Below are 17,668 nucleotides of genomic sequence, written 5' to 3' on the forward strand. Positions count from 1 at the left end.
CCAGTATCTAAGACCTAGTACCAACTTATTATCCCGGAACCAGTTGATCTTTTCATGCGGGCCGGGCTTTCGGGTATTACCTCCTTTTACTAATGTTTGACATTGCCATTACTTGAGATTATATGAGTTGGTCTCTCTAACATGAGGTAATCGAGCCGCTTACGTATAACAATTTTGTTCCATACCTTTATTCCCCTACACGTAGTCATAAAATGACGTCAGCGTTAGATATTATGACATCAATATTCAATACTACAGATTAATAAGACTCGTATATTTCAAAATTAGCACCGCTTCCAAAGTTTATAGTACTAACCGGCGACGCCGTTTCATCATTAGCCCCGTTTATCATCGCCGCCGTCAATTCACATCCTTCCGGGAACAATTCACACGCTCTAGAGAGAGAGAGAGATGGCGAGTTTGAGAAGAGCCCTCTTGTCTACAGTACCTCGTATTCTCAGCACCAATCCGACGTCGTCGGCCGCCACCCCCCAATCTCTTCACAGGTATTTTCCCCTACACACGAACCCTAATTTATGATTCTGCTTTTAATTATTATTGATCCCTTTTGTTTTTTTGGGGGTTATTGTTTAGGCCAATTTTGAGTTCCTTCTCCCGCTTCTACTCTACAAATCAAATCACCCAAACCCTCGATATCGATCTCTCCACTGAAGAGAGTAGACGCCGATTGCATAACAGGTTTTCCTTAATTTTTGATTCCTCCGTTGAATTTAGGCATCCTTTGATTGATTGGTGGTTTTTGATTAATTTTTGTTTTTTTTATTTTGGGAAATTTCGAAAGGCTGTTGTATAGGAGCAAACAGAGAGGCTACCTTGAGCTGGATCTGGTTCTGGGGAAATGGGTGGAGGATCACATTCAATCCATGGATGAATCTGGAATTAAATCCCTTGTTCATGTTCTTGACCTGGTAAATTTTGCCTTTTTATCGTAGAACATCGATAAATTAATAACCTCGATTAAATAATAGTTTCTCTCGGCCCCGACTCGGTGAAAACTGTGTTAAATTATTAACTAGATAATTTAATAATTCGCTGAATTAATAGAATTTCCCTAGTCCCAACTGTATTAATTTATAGAGGTTTAATATTTCCTGTTCTTGCTACTTTATGTTTTTTCGGTTGAAAAGATGTTAATTTGCTGCTACAAGATACACCAAAAGAACCAACCTTTTCCAAAAAAATTCAATTGTTTGATTTGGTTGAAACAGAATTCGTCGTAATTTCTTTCAGTTGGAGTTTTATGCTCACTATGTAATTGTTTGATTTGGTTGATATAGATTACTAGAATCATCTGATCAATTTCTTTTAACGAGGTTACTTGTCGAATAAGAATTATCGTTTTGTGAGATAGAACATTATCTATTAACATGAAGAAAAAAAAAAGAACTCGAAGCACTCAAAACACTTGATTGATTCAGTGAACACGGACAGTTTTGATCAACCTAGAGACTCGTTGTTAGCTATTTGTACATTAGATTTTTGCCACCAAAGCCCGTTATATATTAGATTTAAAACAAAATATTCTTTAGGTGTGATGTGTGAGACCTTGAAAATCTACGTAGTCAAGATTCTCGTAATTACCCCCCTCCTTTTTTTTTCGATTATTCATTTCTTTCGAATGACTTGCAGGAAAATCCGGATCTATGGAATTGGCTAACGGGGCAGGAGCAACCCCCAGAGGCAGTGAACGAGAATCCTGTAAGACAGAAATTATAAACTGAATATGATGTTTTGCTTCTGCTTCTGTTCTTGGTTTCTAAAGCTGTATATTTTTCAAGGTTTTTGTTGCTGTGAGAGAAAAGGTGGCGAAGAATCTCGAAAAGTCTGCACCAGAAACACGAGCTACAATTGGGCAATCGTGGGTGAGAGGTTGGGACGACGTCAAGAAGGGGCGCGACAGCCCTATTGCTGGCAATCAGTAGCTGTCTTTATTCTCGAGGTTTCAATAACAATACTCGTTTGGCTTATATACAGATTATATATATATATATATATATATATATATATATATATATATATATATATATATATATATATATATATATATATTGGTGAGAAATAAAGTCTGTTACAAAATATGTGTTCGTGGACGTATTAAAAGCCTTCAGATTTGTAAAAATAAAATTAGCTGATGATTAGCTATAGTTGACCATGAAATGTGTTCTTCGTGGAGGATGTATTAAATCGAATACGGCTTGAATTATATTTTTATTTTATGGCATACTATCAAGATTTGGTGTTGTGGTTTCGGTTTCGGGCATGAATACCCGAAATGAGGTCAAATGAAATTTTAACTTGATTAAATGGATCGGAAATAGTGTTTTTCTTGAAAAAATGATTTTCCAATAAAAAAGGAGTGGAATTTAAAACTCCAATTCGAATCCGTTGTAATTTGGATATATTTCTTAAGGGAATACTACACTTTTCGTCCTTCAAGTTTACATTAATTTTTCATTTGGCCCCTCATGTTCACAAAAAACAAATTTAGTCCCTCATATTTTAATAATTTAATATTTCTGGTCATTTCCGTTAATTCATCGTTAGTATTAACTGAATCAAGCATGTGTCCATTACTCTCTTAACTGATGGACAAACGGTAAATTGAAGCATGTGTCCATTACTCTCTTAACTGATGGACAAACGGTAAATTGACGGAATGACCGAAACTGTCAAATTGTTTAAACATGATGGACCAAATGTATATTTTATGAACATGGGGACCAAATATGAAATCGGTGCAAACTTGAGGGGGGGGGGGGGGGGGGGAAACTGTAATTTTTCCCTATTTCTGATTTTTTTGGAAACTTGATAGAAGGATGAAGCTGAATAAAACTGAAACATTAGGGACTCATTTGAAGTCATAGCAAATAATGAGGGACGAAAATGAAATTTCTTCCCTGAAAAACCTCATCCATCCAAACAGTGCAAAAACTGGAAACCTCTTGTACCCAAAAACATTTCTCCCCACAGAGTAAAAAAAAATGGCGGAAAAGATTTTTCTCTCTCCCAAACACAGCATTTCACTCTCACTCCTCTCCGCCGCGTTCCTCCTCCTCCTCCCATTACTCGCATCGTCGGAGCCGGCGCCGACGCCGGCCCCATGGCCGGCCCAATTCCACTCGATCCTGTTCATAAACAGCAGCAAAGGGGTGCTGCAAGTGACGGATCTCTGGTACGACTGGCCCAACCGCCGGAACTTCAACATAATCCAGAACCAATTGGGGAAGAAGCTGTACGATTTGGAATGGGGTAACGGCACATCGTATTACTACACACTGGACGCCAATAAGGAGTGCCGGACGATGCATTTCGCGGTCGGAATTCTGAGCCCTAATTGGCTCGACGGCGCAAATTATTTGGGGCAAGTGTACAAGGATGGATTCCTCTGCAATGTGTGGGAGAAAGTTGATTTCATTTGGTATTACGAAGATGTTGCCACCAAGAGACCTGTTTACTGGGCTTTCTACACTGGTAATTAGTGAATTCCTCAATTCTGTGTGTTTCTTCTTCACTTCAATCTGTGTGTGTTTATGAAATTTGAGATTCGTCGTATAATGAATTTAATCGAAAATCGGGGAACTTAATTTGATGGTGAATAATGCGAATTGTTTGCAGGGCAAACGGCACACGTGATGACGTTTGAGGTGGGGAAAGTGCTAGACGACCCTGATTGGCAAGCCCCGGTTTACTGTTTTGAGGAGGCGGAGGCTAACACGGATGCTCTCGAATCGGAGTTTGGTTTTCCGGCCCACCGGAGTTTGATCCGAGGTGTACTCCCGAGTATTCATTCCATCGTTTAGTTTTTCTTTTTTTGTTCGGGGTTTTATCTTTTCCAGCAGAGTTTCTTCTAAATTCTCATTATTTTTAACTCTGGGATGTACATTTAGATCTCGTTTGGTTGCCACAGTGGCGACAGCCGAAATAAGATTATTGTAATTTGCTTCATTTTTATAAAGACTTCAAGATTCGAGCGCAATAAGACGACCTCCAATATTAGTATAATCAAACACTAAAAGAAATTCATCCACAAACGAGCAGGTTTTCTCTGCTCTCGTCTCGTGCGAGAGTCTCGCAATTTACACGGAAATATGTAAACTGCATCGAACAAACTATACACGACAAACCCGACTTTATAAAAAATTGAATTCGAGTTACTAGACCTTGCATTTTCTTACTCTACCAATTAGGTTGATAATAATGGAGTATTGAAAGAAAAACCCTGTTGCTAAAACTCTCTTAATTGCAAATATCACCTATGTGTAATCTCTAATTGCAGTCAATACCCAAAAGTAGAGTGGGTTGGGTGAGCTTCAAATATAGTGTTTATTGCTAATGTGAGTTCTTTTTCTTAAAGGGGTATTTATCAATTAGAGAAAACACTGGGGTGGTATTTGCAATTAACTTTTATTAATATTTAGGGCAAATTACAGCCACTCCTGAGTTATGGTTAAATTACGAAATCCCCCCATGTTTGGGTAATTACAGCCACCCCTCAATTATGTATACGAAAATACCCCTCCAGAGGTAAATTTAGGGATGTTAATGGGTAAAAACGAACTGAAATTTCGGTACGCCAACATATTATACCGTTTACTGAAATGAATATACAATTTGGTTTGGTAAATAACCGAATTACATAAAATTTATACAAAAATATTTAAAAGAGGTGCTGTAATTATTCAAATAAGAGGGTTTTTTTTTTTCTTAATTTGCCCTATTATTTATTACAAAGAGCAAATTGGAATTTAATTTGGGGGTTGGACCACAAAATGCAACCCCAATGATTTACAACGCCACCAGCCACACAGCTGCTCTGCAAGATTGCAATCTCTCTCTCTCTCTCTATAGATTCTGAAAACCAATTATTAAAAGAGAAAATAAAAAAAGATTAAAATCGAAACTCCTTTTCAACTTGTACGAAAGATTTGATGACGGGTGTACAGTGTGTATATTGAGTAGAGAGCGATTATCATGTGCACCGGTTCGGGTTCGGGTTCGGAACCGGATTCAGGGTCGAACGGGTGGAGCAAAGCCCCGGGTGTGGTGCTGAAGGCCCTTGTGTTAGTCGGAGGCGCGTTGCTGCTGAAGCGGCTTACGAAGTCCACCACTCGCTGGGACCACACCCGCATCGTCGCCGACTCACTCGCCGGCGAGAAGGTAATAACTCTCTCTCTCTCTCTCTCTACTGTTTACTGATGTGTTTGTTTTGAATATTGAATTTTGGTAGTTTTCCAAGGAGCAAGCTTCCAGGGACCCGGACAATTATTTCAATTTGAGGTATTTTACCTAATGTTGTTTTGCAATTTTGGGTAATTGGAATTGATTGATTGCATGATACGAAGAAATGGATTGATGTTTTTTTGTTGTCAATGCTGGAATTTTTTGTGGATTCCAATTTAGAGAAGTCTACTGTGTGTGTGTGCGTGTGTGTGTGTGTGTGTGTGTGTGTGTGTGTGTGTTACTCCCTATATGAAGGTCTGATCATGTCTCCTTTTGATCAAGAAAAACTTTGCTTATCCCTCGTTCTACTTGATCAAACGGGTAGTGTGTGTGTGTGTGTGTGTTTGTGTGTATATGAAGTTCTGATCGTGTTTCCTTTTAACCAAGAAAAACCTTGCTTATCCCTCGTTCTACTTGATCAAACGGGTATTGTGTGTGTGTGTGTTACTTCGTATATGAAGTTCTGATCATGTATCCTTTTAATCAAGAAAAACCCTTTGCATATCCCTCGTTCAACTTAATCAAACGGGTAGTTTGTTAATTTTTCGACACACAAATGAAAATTTCTGAGTTGTCCTTTTCTGTTCTTGTTTAAACGTATATCATTTCCTTCCTGTGTTATTTCGCAGATGGCTTTCGTGTCCAGCAGCCGAAATGGTCGACGGTTCAAGGGTTTTGTACTTTGAACAGGTAGGCTTTGTCAACTAACTTCGAATATGTTCGCCATTTCCATTATTATATTTCCACTCGAAAAAAAAATTTATCGAACTTGTTTTTTGGACAGGCGTTCTGGAGAACTCCACACAAACCTTTCCGACAGGTACACGATTAACCTAGTTCAAGAACTTGAACCTTAAACAATGTCAATGCCTATGTAAAATCCTTTTTCATTTTGGAAATTATCGACACTGTAATCAAATCGTCATATTATCACTACACTCGATGCAGCGATTTTTCATGGTGAAGCCTTGTTCGAAGGAGATGAAGTGCGACGTCGAGGTCAGTTTCAAAGCACATGTTTTTTTCTTATTCAACTATCTCTGTGTATCGTTTGGTTACACACGACAATCTTTGATATATCAAGATTATGTAAGTATTTTGCTATCACCGACTTTGATGATTAACACATGTGGTCAACTGAACAGCTAAGTACGCACGCAATTCGAGATTCAGAGGAGTACAAGAACTTTTGTGATCGATCGAAGGACCAAAGGCCACAGCCTGAAGAAGTTATTGGGGTAAGTTTGATAATGGATTCATTTGTTTATTACGAGTCTCAGTAATATTAATGATTTACGAATTTATTTGCCTATTTATAACATGTTGTCTTTTGGGGTAAGCTGACACTTTAGTACTCAATGGATAAACAAACAACTTAGGCCTCGTTTGGTTGGGGAGATTCAGATTAGTCATTATTAACTAAATAGTTGAGCTTTGTTTGATGTTTGGTATCCCCAATAACTTGCCGGGTCGACCCGCAAATATTATGTTATCTCGTGACTTGTCTTCCCTTCTAGGCATGTTTTTTTATTGGATCTTTCAAGGTCCGATAATACAATTGAGTTTTATTAGATTATTTAATTTTATCTTGGCAACCAAACAAGGCCTTAGGATAGTATCATGTATATATAAAGTTCACAAAACAAGTAGCATTTCGCCTAGGTGAATATTGTTATCCAACAGTGGATCATGGAAAACTTACGCAGAAGCTCGTCACTTATAATAAGTCTATTGTTTAGTAGGATGTTTCCGAAAGGGCAGAGCTGAGGATAACAAACATTGAAATTCGTGTCGGATTGTGCACAAACGTGAACACTTTTCCGATATTTGATTTTTCTTCGTTCTTGATTTCTTTCTTCCATTGGGCCCTTTTTAGCAGTTTACACGCATTAAATATTTTTCCGATTAATGGCCTTTTATATTTTTTTTTCTTCATTAAATTAGCTATATGATATGGATGCAGGACATTGCCGAGCATTTGACCACCATTTATCTCAAGCGATGCGATCGAGGGAAGCGTTGTTTATACGAAGGCTCGACTCCTGCAGACGGTTTTTCTAATGCATGGGTATGCCTATTTACCTTTTTGCCCCTTCAAATTTAATGTTGTCCTTTATTTCACTTTTTACATGTGTTTTTTTTTAATGTATATTGCAGAACGGAGCATCGTATTGTACGTCGGATCTTACTGTTTTGAAGAACAGCGAAATACACACATGGGATAGAGGCTATGATGACAATGGAAATCAAGTCGGTTTTTTTAACCAAATAATAAATAAAATATTGTTCTTCGATTATGTATTTATTTCAACTTACACACTTTCTTCCCGTTTATATTTAGGTTTGGGGCGTAAAGGATGGTCCGTACGAGTTTAAATCCGCTCCAGGCTCGAGTTTTAGTGATCCCTTTTCATCTTTAACTTTCCCTCCACAATTCATCGAGAAACGGATCGAGGGTTCGTTTGTTCTCCAAGAATGATTTCTTCTTTCGTTCATCGCACTATGTAAATCCTAGTGTCACATTTTGAGATACCTTAGTAGTATACAATGTTTCTTTTATTCTTTTCGTTCTATAGCATACGTGTATTTTCTCTTAGTAAATGTACAGATGACGCTTCGATTGATCCGTAAAATAGTAGAATAGAAAACGGGCCTCATTCGAATGCCTTGTTTGTAACTACAGTACGACCTCGATAAATTAATAATCTCGATTAAATAATCATAATTTAAAATGTATTCGGAATTTCGAATTACAAGTAAAAAGAAGTAGAGTAAATATTTGAAGCCTTAGAGAGTGGTGTTGATGTAGAAATATAAACCAACTAATGCTGCAACTCCAAGTGCTATTGCAAAAGGCAATGCCTTCCTGCAAAAACAATTTGTACATATATAATACTTTAATTTCTATAAAATAATTAATTAAATAAATAAAATAAAAAATAAAAAATAAAAATAAAATGGTGTACCCAATAGCTTCATCCTTCTTAATTTGTTCCTTTCTGGCTTTTCTGACACTTAAGTCATTAGCATCTTTGCTCACTGGTGGCTCATATGCCCTAAACCTCCTCTTTGGTGCACCACAAACTGCAATTTCACATATATTCAGAAAATTACACTTTTCGTCCCTATCTCGATTCCTCATTTCATCCCTCATGTTACAATAATTTAACGTTTTAGGTCATTTGCGTTAACTTTCCATTAGTACTATGTCCATCACTCTATTAACGGATGGACTACCGATAAATTTACGGAAATGATCAAAGCTGTCAAATTGTTGAAACGTAGGGACAAAATGTGAAATCGGTGCAAATTTGACTGTTCTATATATTAATACAATTAATAAAGTTTGTTCTATATTTCATTCGACGAATTTCAAATTTCATCATGTTATAAACTATCATACACGTTTATACATCTCTCGACTTATTTTACACGTATCCACATATTTCCACGTGATATCTAGAAGACTCAAATAGGGGTGTAAATGAGCTGAGCTGGCTCGGAAAAGCTCGAGCTCGAAAAATATGACGAGCTCGACTCATTTACACTCCTAGACCGAAACATAATGCGACGATTTTCTTTTATCATATGTTTTAAATTATTTAAAAATGTGGTGGAAATTAAAGAAATATATATATTAACAAAGAAAATTATAATAAAAAAAAAAATGGTACCAGGACAGAAGTAATTATCAGGCTTCTTGTCAAAAGGGGTTCTGTCATTGTAGATATACCTGCATTATCAATCATATTTATTATATTAAATTCATAAACCCTAAAATAATCCCATATAAATTATATATATTGCAAAAAAAAGAAAAATAAAAATAAAAATTATATATATCTATATATAATACCCGCAATCACGGCAAATATAGGCCTGTTTGGAAGCCACGCGCATAGAGAATTTAGGTGCGGTAGCTGGAAGAGTAGACACCTGAGAAGGCATCAATAGGTTAAGAGATGGAGAAAAGAAGGATGACTTTAGTGCAAATCGGTCGGAGGACTGCCGGAGTCCGGTGGTTCCCGGCGGCGGCGCAATGATTGACTTGGCCGCTCCATGTAGACTTGTGGGTGGTGCTGCCAAGGCCATTTCTATGGCTGCTATTTCTGCTTACACTCTTTCTTTCTTGAATATATATGTATGTATGTATGTATGTATATATATATTGGGAGGGTGAAGATGATAAGAAGAGTGTGTGTGTGTGTGTAATGTGAGTCTACAAGCTTCTATGGAAGCGTGGCTGTCATACTTCCCCACAATATATATTCACCCCACTTGTTGGTCACCTTTCTTATCTTCCCTTAAAAAAAAAAAAAAAAGAAATAAAATCACTCATTTTTACGGGGCTGTTTCTGTAAATATTTAAAAGTTTTTGGGACGTTTTCCGGTAATAATGAAAAAAATATAAACGTGTTTCCACCTAAAAAAAAAATTTCAAAACCCGTTTTGAATAAAGACTCGGAATTATATGCGCTTGAAAAAAAATCTTAAATTTTAAAGTCCAGTTAATTTATATGCTCCGAGAATGATAATTCATATTGGAACTTGTAAATTATATATATGGCAAATTACGGCTAACCCTCTGAGATAAGGTATAATTACGAAAAGTACCCCTTTTGTTTGTCTAATTATAATCAATCGTTAACTATGCTTTTGTCTAACACGTTCACCCTTACAATGTCAAATTTATCTAGGGATGTTCATCCGGTCGGTGAACCAATCGAATTGAACCGAACAAAAATTTGATGTGGTATTCAGTTTATATATATATATATATATATATATATATATATATATATATATATATATATATATAATAATAATAGTAATAATAATAATAATAATAATAATAATAATAATAATAATAGTTAAACTAAAATTAATTAAAAAAACAAAATCAAAATTTAAAATATTTTTAGTAAAATTTTGGTAATTTGGTTATTTATCGAACCAAACGCTAAACGGTATGAAATTTTGGCGTGCCAAAATTTCTATTCAATTTTTCCGAATAAACACCCTTAAATTTATCAACTGAAGGGTTTTTTTCGTAAGACAATACATAGTTGTGGGGGTGCTTGTAATTATGCAAACATGAGGGGGGTTTTCGCAATTTAACATTATCTCATAGGGTGGTAGTAATTTGCAGGTAGTAATTTGCAGGTAGTAATTTGCCGTTACATATAACTTGTTTATGCAAGTATGTAATTGACGATAAATATATAAATAACAATATAATATTTTTTAGAAATTATGAATATATCTCTATATTTTTAATATTTACACGTTTCCCTCGTGTTCCCGTGGAAAATGGAGTTTCACCGTGTCCGATAAACACTCATCATATACTCAATTTGATTTAAAACAAAATCAAATTGCCATTTCCATAAATCCTAAGCTCAAAAAGTGCATTGCCAATGGTGAAGAAAAATCCAATATTACTGGATCACATTATCCCATCATCCCATCATCTAATTACAAACAACCCTGAATTTTCACCGTAAGAGCAATTTACAAAACAATTAACCTAATTAATTACCAAGGTTTAAGGTCACCGACGGGGCCCGCAGTCCAGTTCAAGATCTTCTCCCCTGCACGCAAGAACACGCCGTTACCGTGCGGCAGCTTCCGCGCAAGCCCGTTCAGAATCTGATGGAACGCATCCCAAGGCTGACTTGGCTGCGGAAAAAGCATAGCCTGTTTCATCGAAGGGTTCGCAAGCAATCTCTGCTTCCTCAATATTTCTTCGATCGGAATCGATGTGAGAATTGTATCTAATTTAGGAACATCTTTTTCCGCCACAAATACACCAATGTCTTCCCACGGGATCGCATCAGCAAACGGCAAGACGATGTCATCGGCTATTATTACGGGAATGCAGCCGAAAACGACAGCTTCGACGAGACGGGGACTCCATGGGGCCCACCCGAGCGGGCATAAGCAGAAAATGGCTCTCTGCATGTCTTCATAGTAAGTCGTTGGGTGCTCGGTTGAGATGTCGAATAGCGGGTTGTCTTTGAAATTCTCCCACACCGATGCTCGTGCTCCTCTGTAATAAATCCTTATCCCACTTAGTACGAGCGTCAAGCAAAAGATTAATCGGGATTCTTTAATTTGAGAAACGAAGACAAAAATACAAACCTAGCATAATAACCACCTTCTGGATCGTTTCCAACGTCATAGAACAAACCTCGGAAATAGACAAAAATGGAACGAGGGGTAGTTGGAGGAATTAGATGAGATTGCATCTTTTGAGGAGGGGCATATGGTGGAATTATAATTGAGCCTCCCTTTAAGCAAACATGGTAACGTTGTCCGAAAGTTTGAACCAATGTAGCTCGTTGGAGCAATCGAAGAATTCCTCTCTCGATTGCTTTCTCTTCCTGCAATACATATATCGTACATTCGAATTTAACTTCATACAAGACGATATTAAGGCCTCGTTTGGTTCCTGAGATAAGATTAGCCGAGATAATATTGTGCATTTTTATGAGAACTCGATTGTATAACTATACTAGGGGAGGTCCAATACAAAATCCCAACAATAAAACCAATATAAAAGCTCATCGTTCCATAATTGCAGGTTTGCCCTAAAAGTTATTGTAAAAAGTTATTGTACGACCTAATTATTTAATTAATAATGACTAGGGTGTAAATCTGAAAGATCAAACCGAAGTTAGCGCTTTCAGAAAAATTCCATTTTTTTCGGAAGTGAAAAAGTAATTCTAATTCCATTGGAAAATGGAAAAATCGGAAATTGGAATGCAAAACTCGTTCCAAAATCGGAAATTTTCAAATCGGAATCGACGGAACTGATATTTTATGTGTGAGTTTCAGAAATCGGATCGGAATTTACAGAGAATATTTTCGAAAATTAAAACCGGATCGTAAATTGGAATCTAACATGTATTCCACTTTTATTCAAACACAAAAATTGGAAAAAATCAGAAATCGGAATTTTGGAATTCGTAATGAAAAGTATTGTTCCATAATCGGAAATATTCTGATCGGAATCGGTGGAATTCAGAAATTATGTTCCGATTTCCACCCCCTAATCATGACTTATTATCTTACCAACCAAACAAGGCCTAAGAATAATAATCTACCCAAGATTACACATCATGCATCCATACATAAATCAGTTCTATCATATCCTAAAAAACTTCACATAATCCATTATCATAAAATCACGAGAATTCTTACTAGATAGTGAAAGCAAGCGCCGAAATCATGAGGCACGATGAAGAAGTGATCGGCACCTTCGGTTCTATTCCAATAAGGCCAGTTCGAAGAAATCAGCTGTATCGCGCTCCTCATAATACGTGGCGATTTGAACGGCAACGGAAGCCCGTTCGGCGTTAGGTCACAAGTCGTATACACGGGCGTGTAGAACCAATCAGCTTCTTCGGGGTTAAGTGTTCGAACGGGGCTCGACATAAGGAATCTGTGCATGAAAATCTCGGCTGCAAACATGTGGTTGAGGCATCTCGGATCTTTCTGGAGAATCTTTTTGTTGTATTTACTCGGAAGCTCGTAAACGAAGACTTTCAGCCTCCCGAATGGATCGTCTTCCAACACATCACCAGCGCTACCTATTAAGATTTTACGGCACCCGATTTTCGTAAGTAGAACTTTCTTATATATTATTTTTTTGCGGGAATTCTAAAATGAAATAACTGATACAAATTACACAAAACCCAATTTCTAAAATTGAATGTCTTTTGCAGAAAAGCCCAAATCGAAGTCAAACCGCAGAAGTAAAATTCAACTTCAAAGTCAAAACCTAACCTAAATCAATGGAAGCTAACAAAACGAACCCACGGAAAGAAAACAAAAATTTCTCACAATGTAAGTAAACAATTCTACAATGGGAGCATTAAATACTAGGAAATCGTAACAATTTCAGATGCGCATAGATTTTTTTTTTTTTAATTTAAAAAAAAAAGATTCTTACCGGAGATTCTCTCGGTTTGTTGGGTTTTGTGGAATTTGAAAGCTTCAATCGACGAACAAAATGCAAAATAAAGAAGCACAGAAATAACCCATCTTCGATTCCTCATTTTTTCAGAAAAAAAAAAAGAAAAAAGAAAACCCGTTTCTCGGTGAATCGAACAAAGCCCAGAAAATTTCTTACAAAAATTCGACCTCGGAAAACGAAAATGGAGGTTTATATGAACTGAGAGAGTGGTAATGAGGTCGGAATCAGGGAATAGATCGTTGGACTGTCATCATCACACAGAGTTGAGAGTACATTTCGAAAGGGAAAATAATAAATTATTAAGGTAGTTCCATTATATAATAAAATGAAAACTTTTATATTTAATTGTAGATTAAAATCGTAATATATACATTACTATTATTAATTTTAAATTAAGATATAAATTAATATCAAGTATGATACTCGAGGATGGTAAATAAATGACCAGCTATATAGCACGGACACGAAAATGAGAATATGCAGGAATAGGGAAACGGACACAAAGAAACGGCACATCTAAAAAATATGGATACGTGGAACTTTTAAATGTACAGGGGTATATTTTTTTTTTTTTTTTTTTTTTTTTTATATATTTCTATACAAATATATTCAAAAATAAATATTATAATCAACTATCAATTTGTAGTTGAGCATTAAGTCTTTGTGTAATTAAATAAGAAAGCAAAGAAAAGGATTTGAAGATTTGCTATTCAAACGTGACTCTAACTCTTCTAAAATTGCAAAATGGCCCATCAAGTGTCTGATAGCTTGTCCCCGAGTTTCGAATACAAAACGTGTCCTAAACATGAATACGTTAAGAAATTGAAGTTTTCGTACTGCATAAGAGTGATGTTTTACATGGCAGGAATTATACTCTGAATGAATGATATGGGCCGACTCTTAAAAAAAGAATATGGGCCGGGCTACTTGGTTATTTTGTTCGGGTCGAGCTACTTGGGTTAAATAGTTAAATAGTGGGCTTAAATAGTACAAGCCACATGAGGAAAGCACAATTAGGTCCAAGTTAGAGTATTTTCTCGAGAGATCAACAATAAAAATTTGGGGCATGCTAAATCCTACACTAAAATTTACTAAATCCCACATATAAATTAAAAAAACATTTTCTCTTTACTCAAATTTTCTCTAACTTCTCTCTAAAATGATTTTATTCAAGTCACTCAAAATTCATTATTTTTTTACGTGAATAATCATAAAAAATGAGTTCCGTTTTATTTAATATTTATTCAATTTCATTAAGCATTTTTAATTATTCAAGTTCATATGAATTCGTTTTTTTTCCTCAAGTTCCAACTTTATTTTAGTTTGAACATGTGAAGATTTTTGGCAAATTCGAATTTGGAATGCTAAGGATGTTTTTAGTGTGTGATTTTATGAAAAAGTTGGGAAGGAGAAAGAAGATTTTAAAAAGATAAATATTTTTAGTTATGTGCATGATTTGGTAAAAATAGTGTGGGATTTAGCATTTCAGTAAAAATTTAACTCAAAAAACAAATTAAAAAAAGGGTAAATTACAACCACCTCCCTGAGCTATAGTTAATTTACAAAAAAACCCCTCTTGTTTGGATAATTACATCTACCCCTCAACTATATTTTTTTCTTACACCACCCTTATGGTGTCAAATTCAACATAATCATCTAGATTTCGTGGAATGTGCTCTAGTTGTACTCGTTTTGTGTAAAAATACAGTTTCTGATGCACCACAATATGATATATACAAGCCAAAAAACACATCATATGATCATCTTGTTTCACAATGTGGAGTTCGAATGGGATGAAACGGGTAGAAAGGTGATAATATTCCATATAATCTCGAAAATTCCACTGAATTTGAAACTGCAAAGGTTGACGTGGAAGAAGATTTATAGTTGAGGGAGGTGGTTGTAATTATCCAAACAAGAGAGGGGTTTTCTTAATCTGACCATACCTCAGGGCCTCAGGGGTGGTTGTAATTTACCCTAAAAAAAAAAGAATCAATATTATATAATCTAAAATAATTATTAAAAAACGTTTTGGGAAGAATCCGAATTACTTTTCGATAATAAAATTGGATCGGAAATCAGAATTTCCAAAAGAAAATATATAATTACAATTTCAATAAAAAAAAATGGAAATCGTCAGATCGAATATCGGAAAGTAGATATTGTTTCTCAAATCCAAAAATTTCGGATCAAAATCGGCAGAATTCAAGAATTTCATTCCAATTTACGCCCCTAAGTCAAACATATGGCATTTGTTAGGTGATCCACTAGGATTTCATACAATGATATGATATATTTACATATTTATTTCTTAGTTTAAAAATAATAACATGACATGCTCGAACAATATATTATAAATTGAAGAAGTTTGTTAGGCGAATTTAAATTTTCTATAATGCATTAATTAGCTTTAATTTCACAAGTTGGGTTAAGATAAGATATGCTTGATGAGTCAACTTTCACATTTATTAATTGGGAGGGAGCCGATGGGACTGGCTAATAACATTTTAATAATTAATGAGATTTTAAAAATTGCCATTTTTATTAGTTCTAAGAAAAAGAAAAAAAAATGAATTGTCATTTTTTTTTATATGAAAGTATTAAATGTTATTGTTGTAACTAAGACTTACGGAAATAACAACACAATTGATCTATCGACACAGATGAATCACACAACAATCCCCTATATGAATGAATACAACAACCCGATTAGGGTTACGTTTTTAAGGGTACAATCACAACGTTCATTGATCATTATAATTATTTTCTGAATTCTCTCTCTACTTTCACATTTTCCATTTGTCTCCATCTTCACCGGCGATAACACCGATGTTAGGTGAACTTTTCCGGTGGTCGAAGAATAAGGGTTTAAAAGGAGGTTTTGAGAATGTAGATTTTACACTATCACCAATAAATTAAACGTAGATTTCTAGGAATATAGGAAAATTCAGATCAAAGTCTCGCATTATTTGCATAACTAATTCGAGGTCAAGAAGGATGCTACATTTAGTTTCAATTAAAATCTCTAGATTTAGAGTTTCATTCGAGCTAAGTCTATCGCTATATCTTTTTAAGTAGTTTTCGCCGAATTTTGTCCTTACAAATCACTTGAGTCAACTATTTTCATATTTTCACACATTTCAGTTTCCCCTCACGAGACCAAAAAAATGGGGATATGGACTTTAATAAAAAAAAAAAATACAGTTAATTATGGGTTCCTTCAATACCAAAAAATAAATAAATAATAATAATAATAATAATAATAATAATAATAATAATAATAATAATAATAATAATAATAATAATAATAATAATAATAATAATAATAATAATAATAATAATAATAATAATAATAATAATAATAATAATAATAATAATAATAATAATAATAATAATAATAATAATAATAATAATAATAATAATGATAATAATAATAATAATCTTATTAATAAAAGTAAGGTTGTTCTGGTGAAACCCTAGAGTTTTTTTCCCGCTCATTTTATGGCTATATTTGTTATTTAATTATTTTTTTACTTTTATTTTTTGTCATTTAATTATTTTTTACTTTTATTATTTTATTATTACAATTTTCATTTAATTAGTTCAAAGCTTTAATGTGTCTAATATTTTTTCGTTGTTTATTGTTTTACCTCTTCTTCCCCATAACTCCCACTTTTCATCTCTCTGCTCTCCACTTCATCTCCTTCACGATTCTCCCCCCCCCCCCCCCCCCCCCCCCACTCCCACCCCCTCCCCCCCCCCCCCCCTTTTTTTTTTTTCTTTACTTCTTTACAAATCTAGCATCTATATCCATATTCTTCATTTTTGTGTAAAATTTTGTTTCCCCCTTTCATTATTTCACAATTTCTTCTTTCCCAAATTTGGCAACCCACCAATATTCTTATTCCACCACCACCACCGGATCCGGCCAACCCCAATCAACTCCGCCAAAATCTGCGCAAATCCAGCCACACATAACTAATCCCACGGCGATTTGTGCTCCACCCACTCCACTTCATCTTACGGCTCTTCATACTCCGAATTATCCACATCTTTTCTTCACACCGAATCTATGTATCCATCTTCAAGTCAAGTTCTCTTTCTCCAGATTTCTACCCCAAATCTACATCTCTCTAAAATCCTACCCGCCTCTCCTACTTCTTTTCTCATATTTTTCTCCCTAAATCTAACTATGCATACATATTTTGAATCTCTTCAATCTCAAATTTTCTGGATTTAATTCGATCCAATAAATTTCATCCGTTTTTTCTCAATTTTATGTGATTTGTCAAAACGGGATATGATGAATGTGTTAATGTTTATATATCTGGAGTTTTCCGGAGGTTTGTTTGGTTTTTTATTTTTCTCCATTCTAAAAACAATAGGGGCAGAGATCGTTCCACTGCGCTAGATATCATCTCCATTCGTCGGATAATTTAGATTCAATAT

The 17,668-nt window shown here is 35.2% G+C and overlaps 5 protein-coding genes across 5 annotated transcripts; 3 read left to right on the plus strand and 2 right to left on the minus strand.

Moving 5' to 3' along the window:
- The first annotated feature begins 289 nt into the window (after positions 1 to 289).
- SDHAF2 (succinate dehydrogenase assembly factor) lies at positions 290 to 2,019 on the plus strand. Its single transcript, XM_013001172.2, has 5 exons — positions 290 to 506; positions 595 to 699; positions 803 to 929; positions 1,651 to 1,719; positions 1,800 to 2,019. The coding sequence occupies exons 1-5, from the start codon at positions 412 to 414 to the stop codon at positions 1,941 to 1,943; spliced, it is 540 nt and encodes a 179-aa protein (XP_012856626.2). The 5' UTR covers positions 290 to 411; the 3' UTR covers positions 1,944 to 2,019.
- An 862-nt stretch (positions 2,020 to 2,881) lies between these two features.
- On the plus strand, positions 2,882 to 3,995 carry LOC105975923 (uncharacterized protein At4g14100). The gene is made up of 2 exons (XM_013001171.2): positions 2,882 to 3,492; positions 3,637 to 3,995. The coding sequence occupies exons 1-2, from the start codon at positions 3,003 to 3,005 to the stop codon at positions 3,819 to 3,821; spliced, it is 675 nt and encodes a 224-aa protein (XP_012856625.2). The 5' UTR covers positions 2,882 to 3,002; the 3' UTR covers positions 3,822 to 3,995.
- A 766-nt stretch (positions 3,996 to 4,761) lies between these two features.
- On the plus strand, positions 4,762 to 7,960 carry CRL (crumpled leaf). Its single transcript, XM_013001124.2, has 9 exons — positions 4,762 to 5,178; positions 5,249 to 5,298; positions 5,871 to 5,931; positions 6,026 to 6,061; positions 6,190 to 6,240; positions 6,387 to 6,479; positions 7,205 to 7,309; positions 7,399 to 7,491; positions 7,583 to 7,960. Exons 1-9 carry the CDS (start codon positions 4,993 to 4,995, stop codon positions 7,718 to 7,720), a joined length of 813 nt encoding a protein of 270 aa, XP_012856578.2. The 5' UTR covers positions 4,762 to 4,992; the 3' UTR covers positions 7,721 to 7,960.
- On the minus strand, positions 7,934 to 9,530 carry LOC105975885 (Rubredoxin-like superfamily protein). Its single transcript, XM_013001125.2, has 4 exons — positions 9,098 to 9,530; positions 8,916 to 8,974; positions 8,208 to 8,325; positions 7,934 to 8,107 (listed from the first exon to the last, which is right to left on the minus strand). The coding sequence occupies exons 1-4, from the start codon at positions 9,331 to 9,333 to the stop codon at positions 8,029 to 8,031; spliced, it is 492 nt and encodes a 163-aa protein (XP_012856579.2). The 5' UTR covers positions 9,334 to 9,530; the 3' UTR covers positions 7,934 to 8,028.
- Positions 9,531 to 10,594: 1,064 nt separating this feature from the next.
- On the minus strand, positions 10,595 to 13,594 carry LOC105975999 (putative beta-1,4-xylosyltransferase IRX10L). The gene is made up of 4 exons (XM_013001271.2): positions 13,196 to 13,594; positions 12,445 to 12,833; positions 11,383 to 11,624; positions 10,595 to 11,290 (listed from the first exon to the last, which is right to left on the minus strand). Exons 1-4 carry the CDS (start codon positions 13,299 to 13,301, stop codon positions 10,777 to 10,779), a joined length of 1,251 nt encoding a protein of 416 aa, XP_012856725.2. The 5' UTR covers positions 13,302 to 13,594; the 3' UTR covers positions 10,595 to 10,776.
- Positions 13,595 to 17,668: the final 4,074 nt, after the last annotated feature.

Source organism: Erythranthe guttata, chromosome 9, assembly GCF_056151865.1.
Source record: "Erythranthe guttata isolate IM_541 chromosome 9, IM_541, whole genome shotgun sequence".
NCBI lineage: Eukaryota > Viridiplantae > Streptophyta > Magnoliopsida > Lamiales > Phrymaceae > Erythranthe > Erythranthe guttata.

What these genes read in the sequence shown, in the direction of transcription:
- SDHAF2 (XM_013001172.2), top strand. Translation starts at nt 412, where the DNA reads ATGGCGAGTTTGAGAAGAGCCCTCTTGTCTACAGTACCTCGTATTCTC. An exon ending in ACCCCCCAATCTCTTCACAG is followed by an intron (nt 507 to 594) that starts GTATTTTCCCCT and finishes GTTATTGTTTAG; the next exon opens with GCCAATTTTGAGTTCCTTCT. An exon ending in AGGCAGTGAACGAGAATCCT is followed by an intron (nt 1,720 to 1,799) that starts GTAAGACAGAAA and finishes ATATTTTTCAAG; the next exon opens with GTTTTTGTTGCTGTGAGAGA.
- LOC105975923 (XM_013001171.2), top strand. Translation starts at nt 3,003, where the DNA reads ATGGCGGAAAAGATTTTTCTCTCTCCCAAACACAGCATTTCACTCTCA. An exon ending in TTACTGGGCTTTCTACACTG is followed by an intron (nt 3,493 to 3,636) that starts GTAATTAGTGAA and finishes AATTGTTTGCAG; the next exon opens with GGCAAACGGCACACGTGATG.
- CRL (XM_013001124.2), top strand. Translation starts at nt 4,993, where the DNA reads ATGTGCACCGGTTCGGGTTCGGGTTCGGAACCGGATTCAGGGTCGAAC. An exon ending in GACAATTATTTCAATTTGAG is followed by an intron (nt 5,299 to 5,870) that starts GTATTTTACCTA and finishes GTTATTTCGCAG; the next exon opens with ATGGCTTTCGTGTCCAGCAG. An exon ending in AGCCTGAAGAAGTTATTGGG is followed by an intron (nt 6,480 to 7,204) that starts GTAAGTTTGATA and finishes ATATGGATGCAG; the next exon opens with GACATTGCCGAGCATTTGAC.
- LOC105975885 (XM_013001125.2), bottom strand. Translation starts at nt 9,333, where the DNA reads ATGGCCTTGGCAGCACCACCCACAAGTCTACATGGAGCGGCCAAGTCA. An exon ending in TATATTTGCCGTGATTGCGG is followed by an intron (nt 8,975 to 9,097) that starts GTATTATATATA and finishes TTGATAATGCAG; the next exon opens with GTATATCTACAATGACAGAA. An exon ending in AAGAAGGATGAAGCTATTGG is followed by an intron (nt 8,108 to 8,207) that starts GTACACCATTTT and finishes TTGTTTTTGCAG; the next exon opens with GAAGGCATTGCCTTTTGCAA.
- LOC105975999 (XM_013001271.2), bottom strand. Translation starts at nt 13,301, where the DNA reads ATGAGGAATCGAAGATGGGTTATTTCTGTGCTTCTTTATTTTGCATTT. An exon ending in ACAAACCGAGAGAATCTCCG is followed by an intron (nt 12,834 to 13,195) that starts GTAAGAATCTTT and finishes AAATCTTAATAG; the next exon opens with GTAGCGCTGGTGATGTGTTG. An exon ending in GCGCTTGCTTTCACTATCTA is followed by an intron (nt 11,625 to 12,444) that starts GTAAGAATTCTC and finishes TATGTATTGCAG; the next exon opens with GAAGAGAAAGCAATCGAGAG.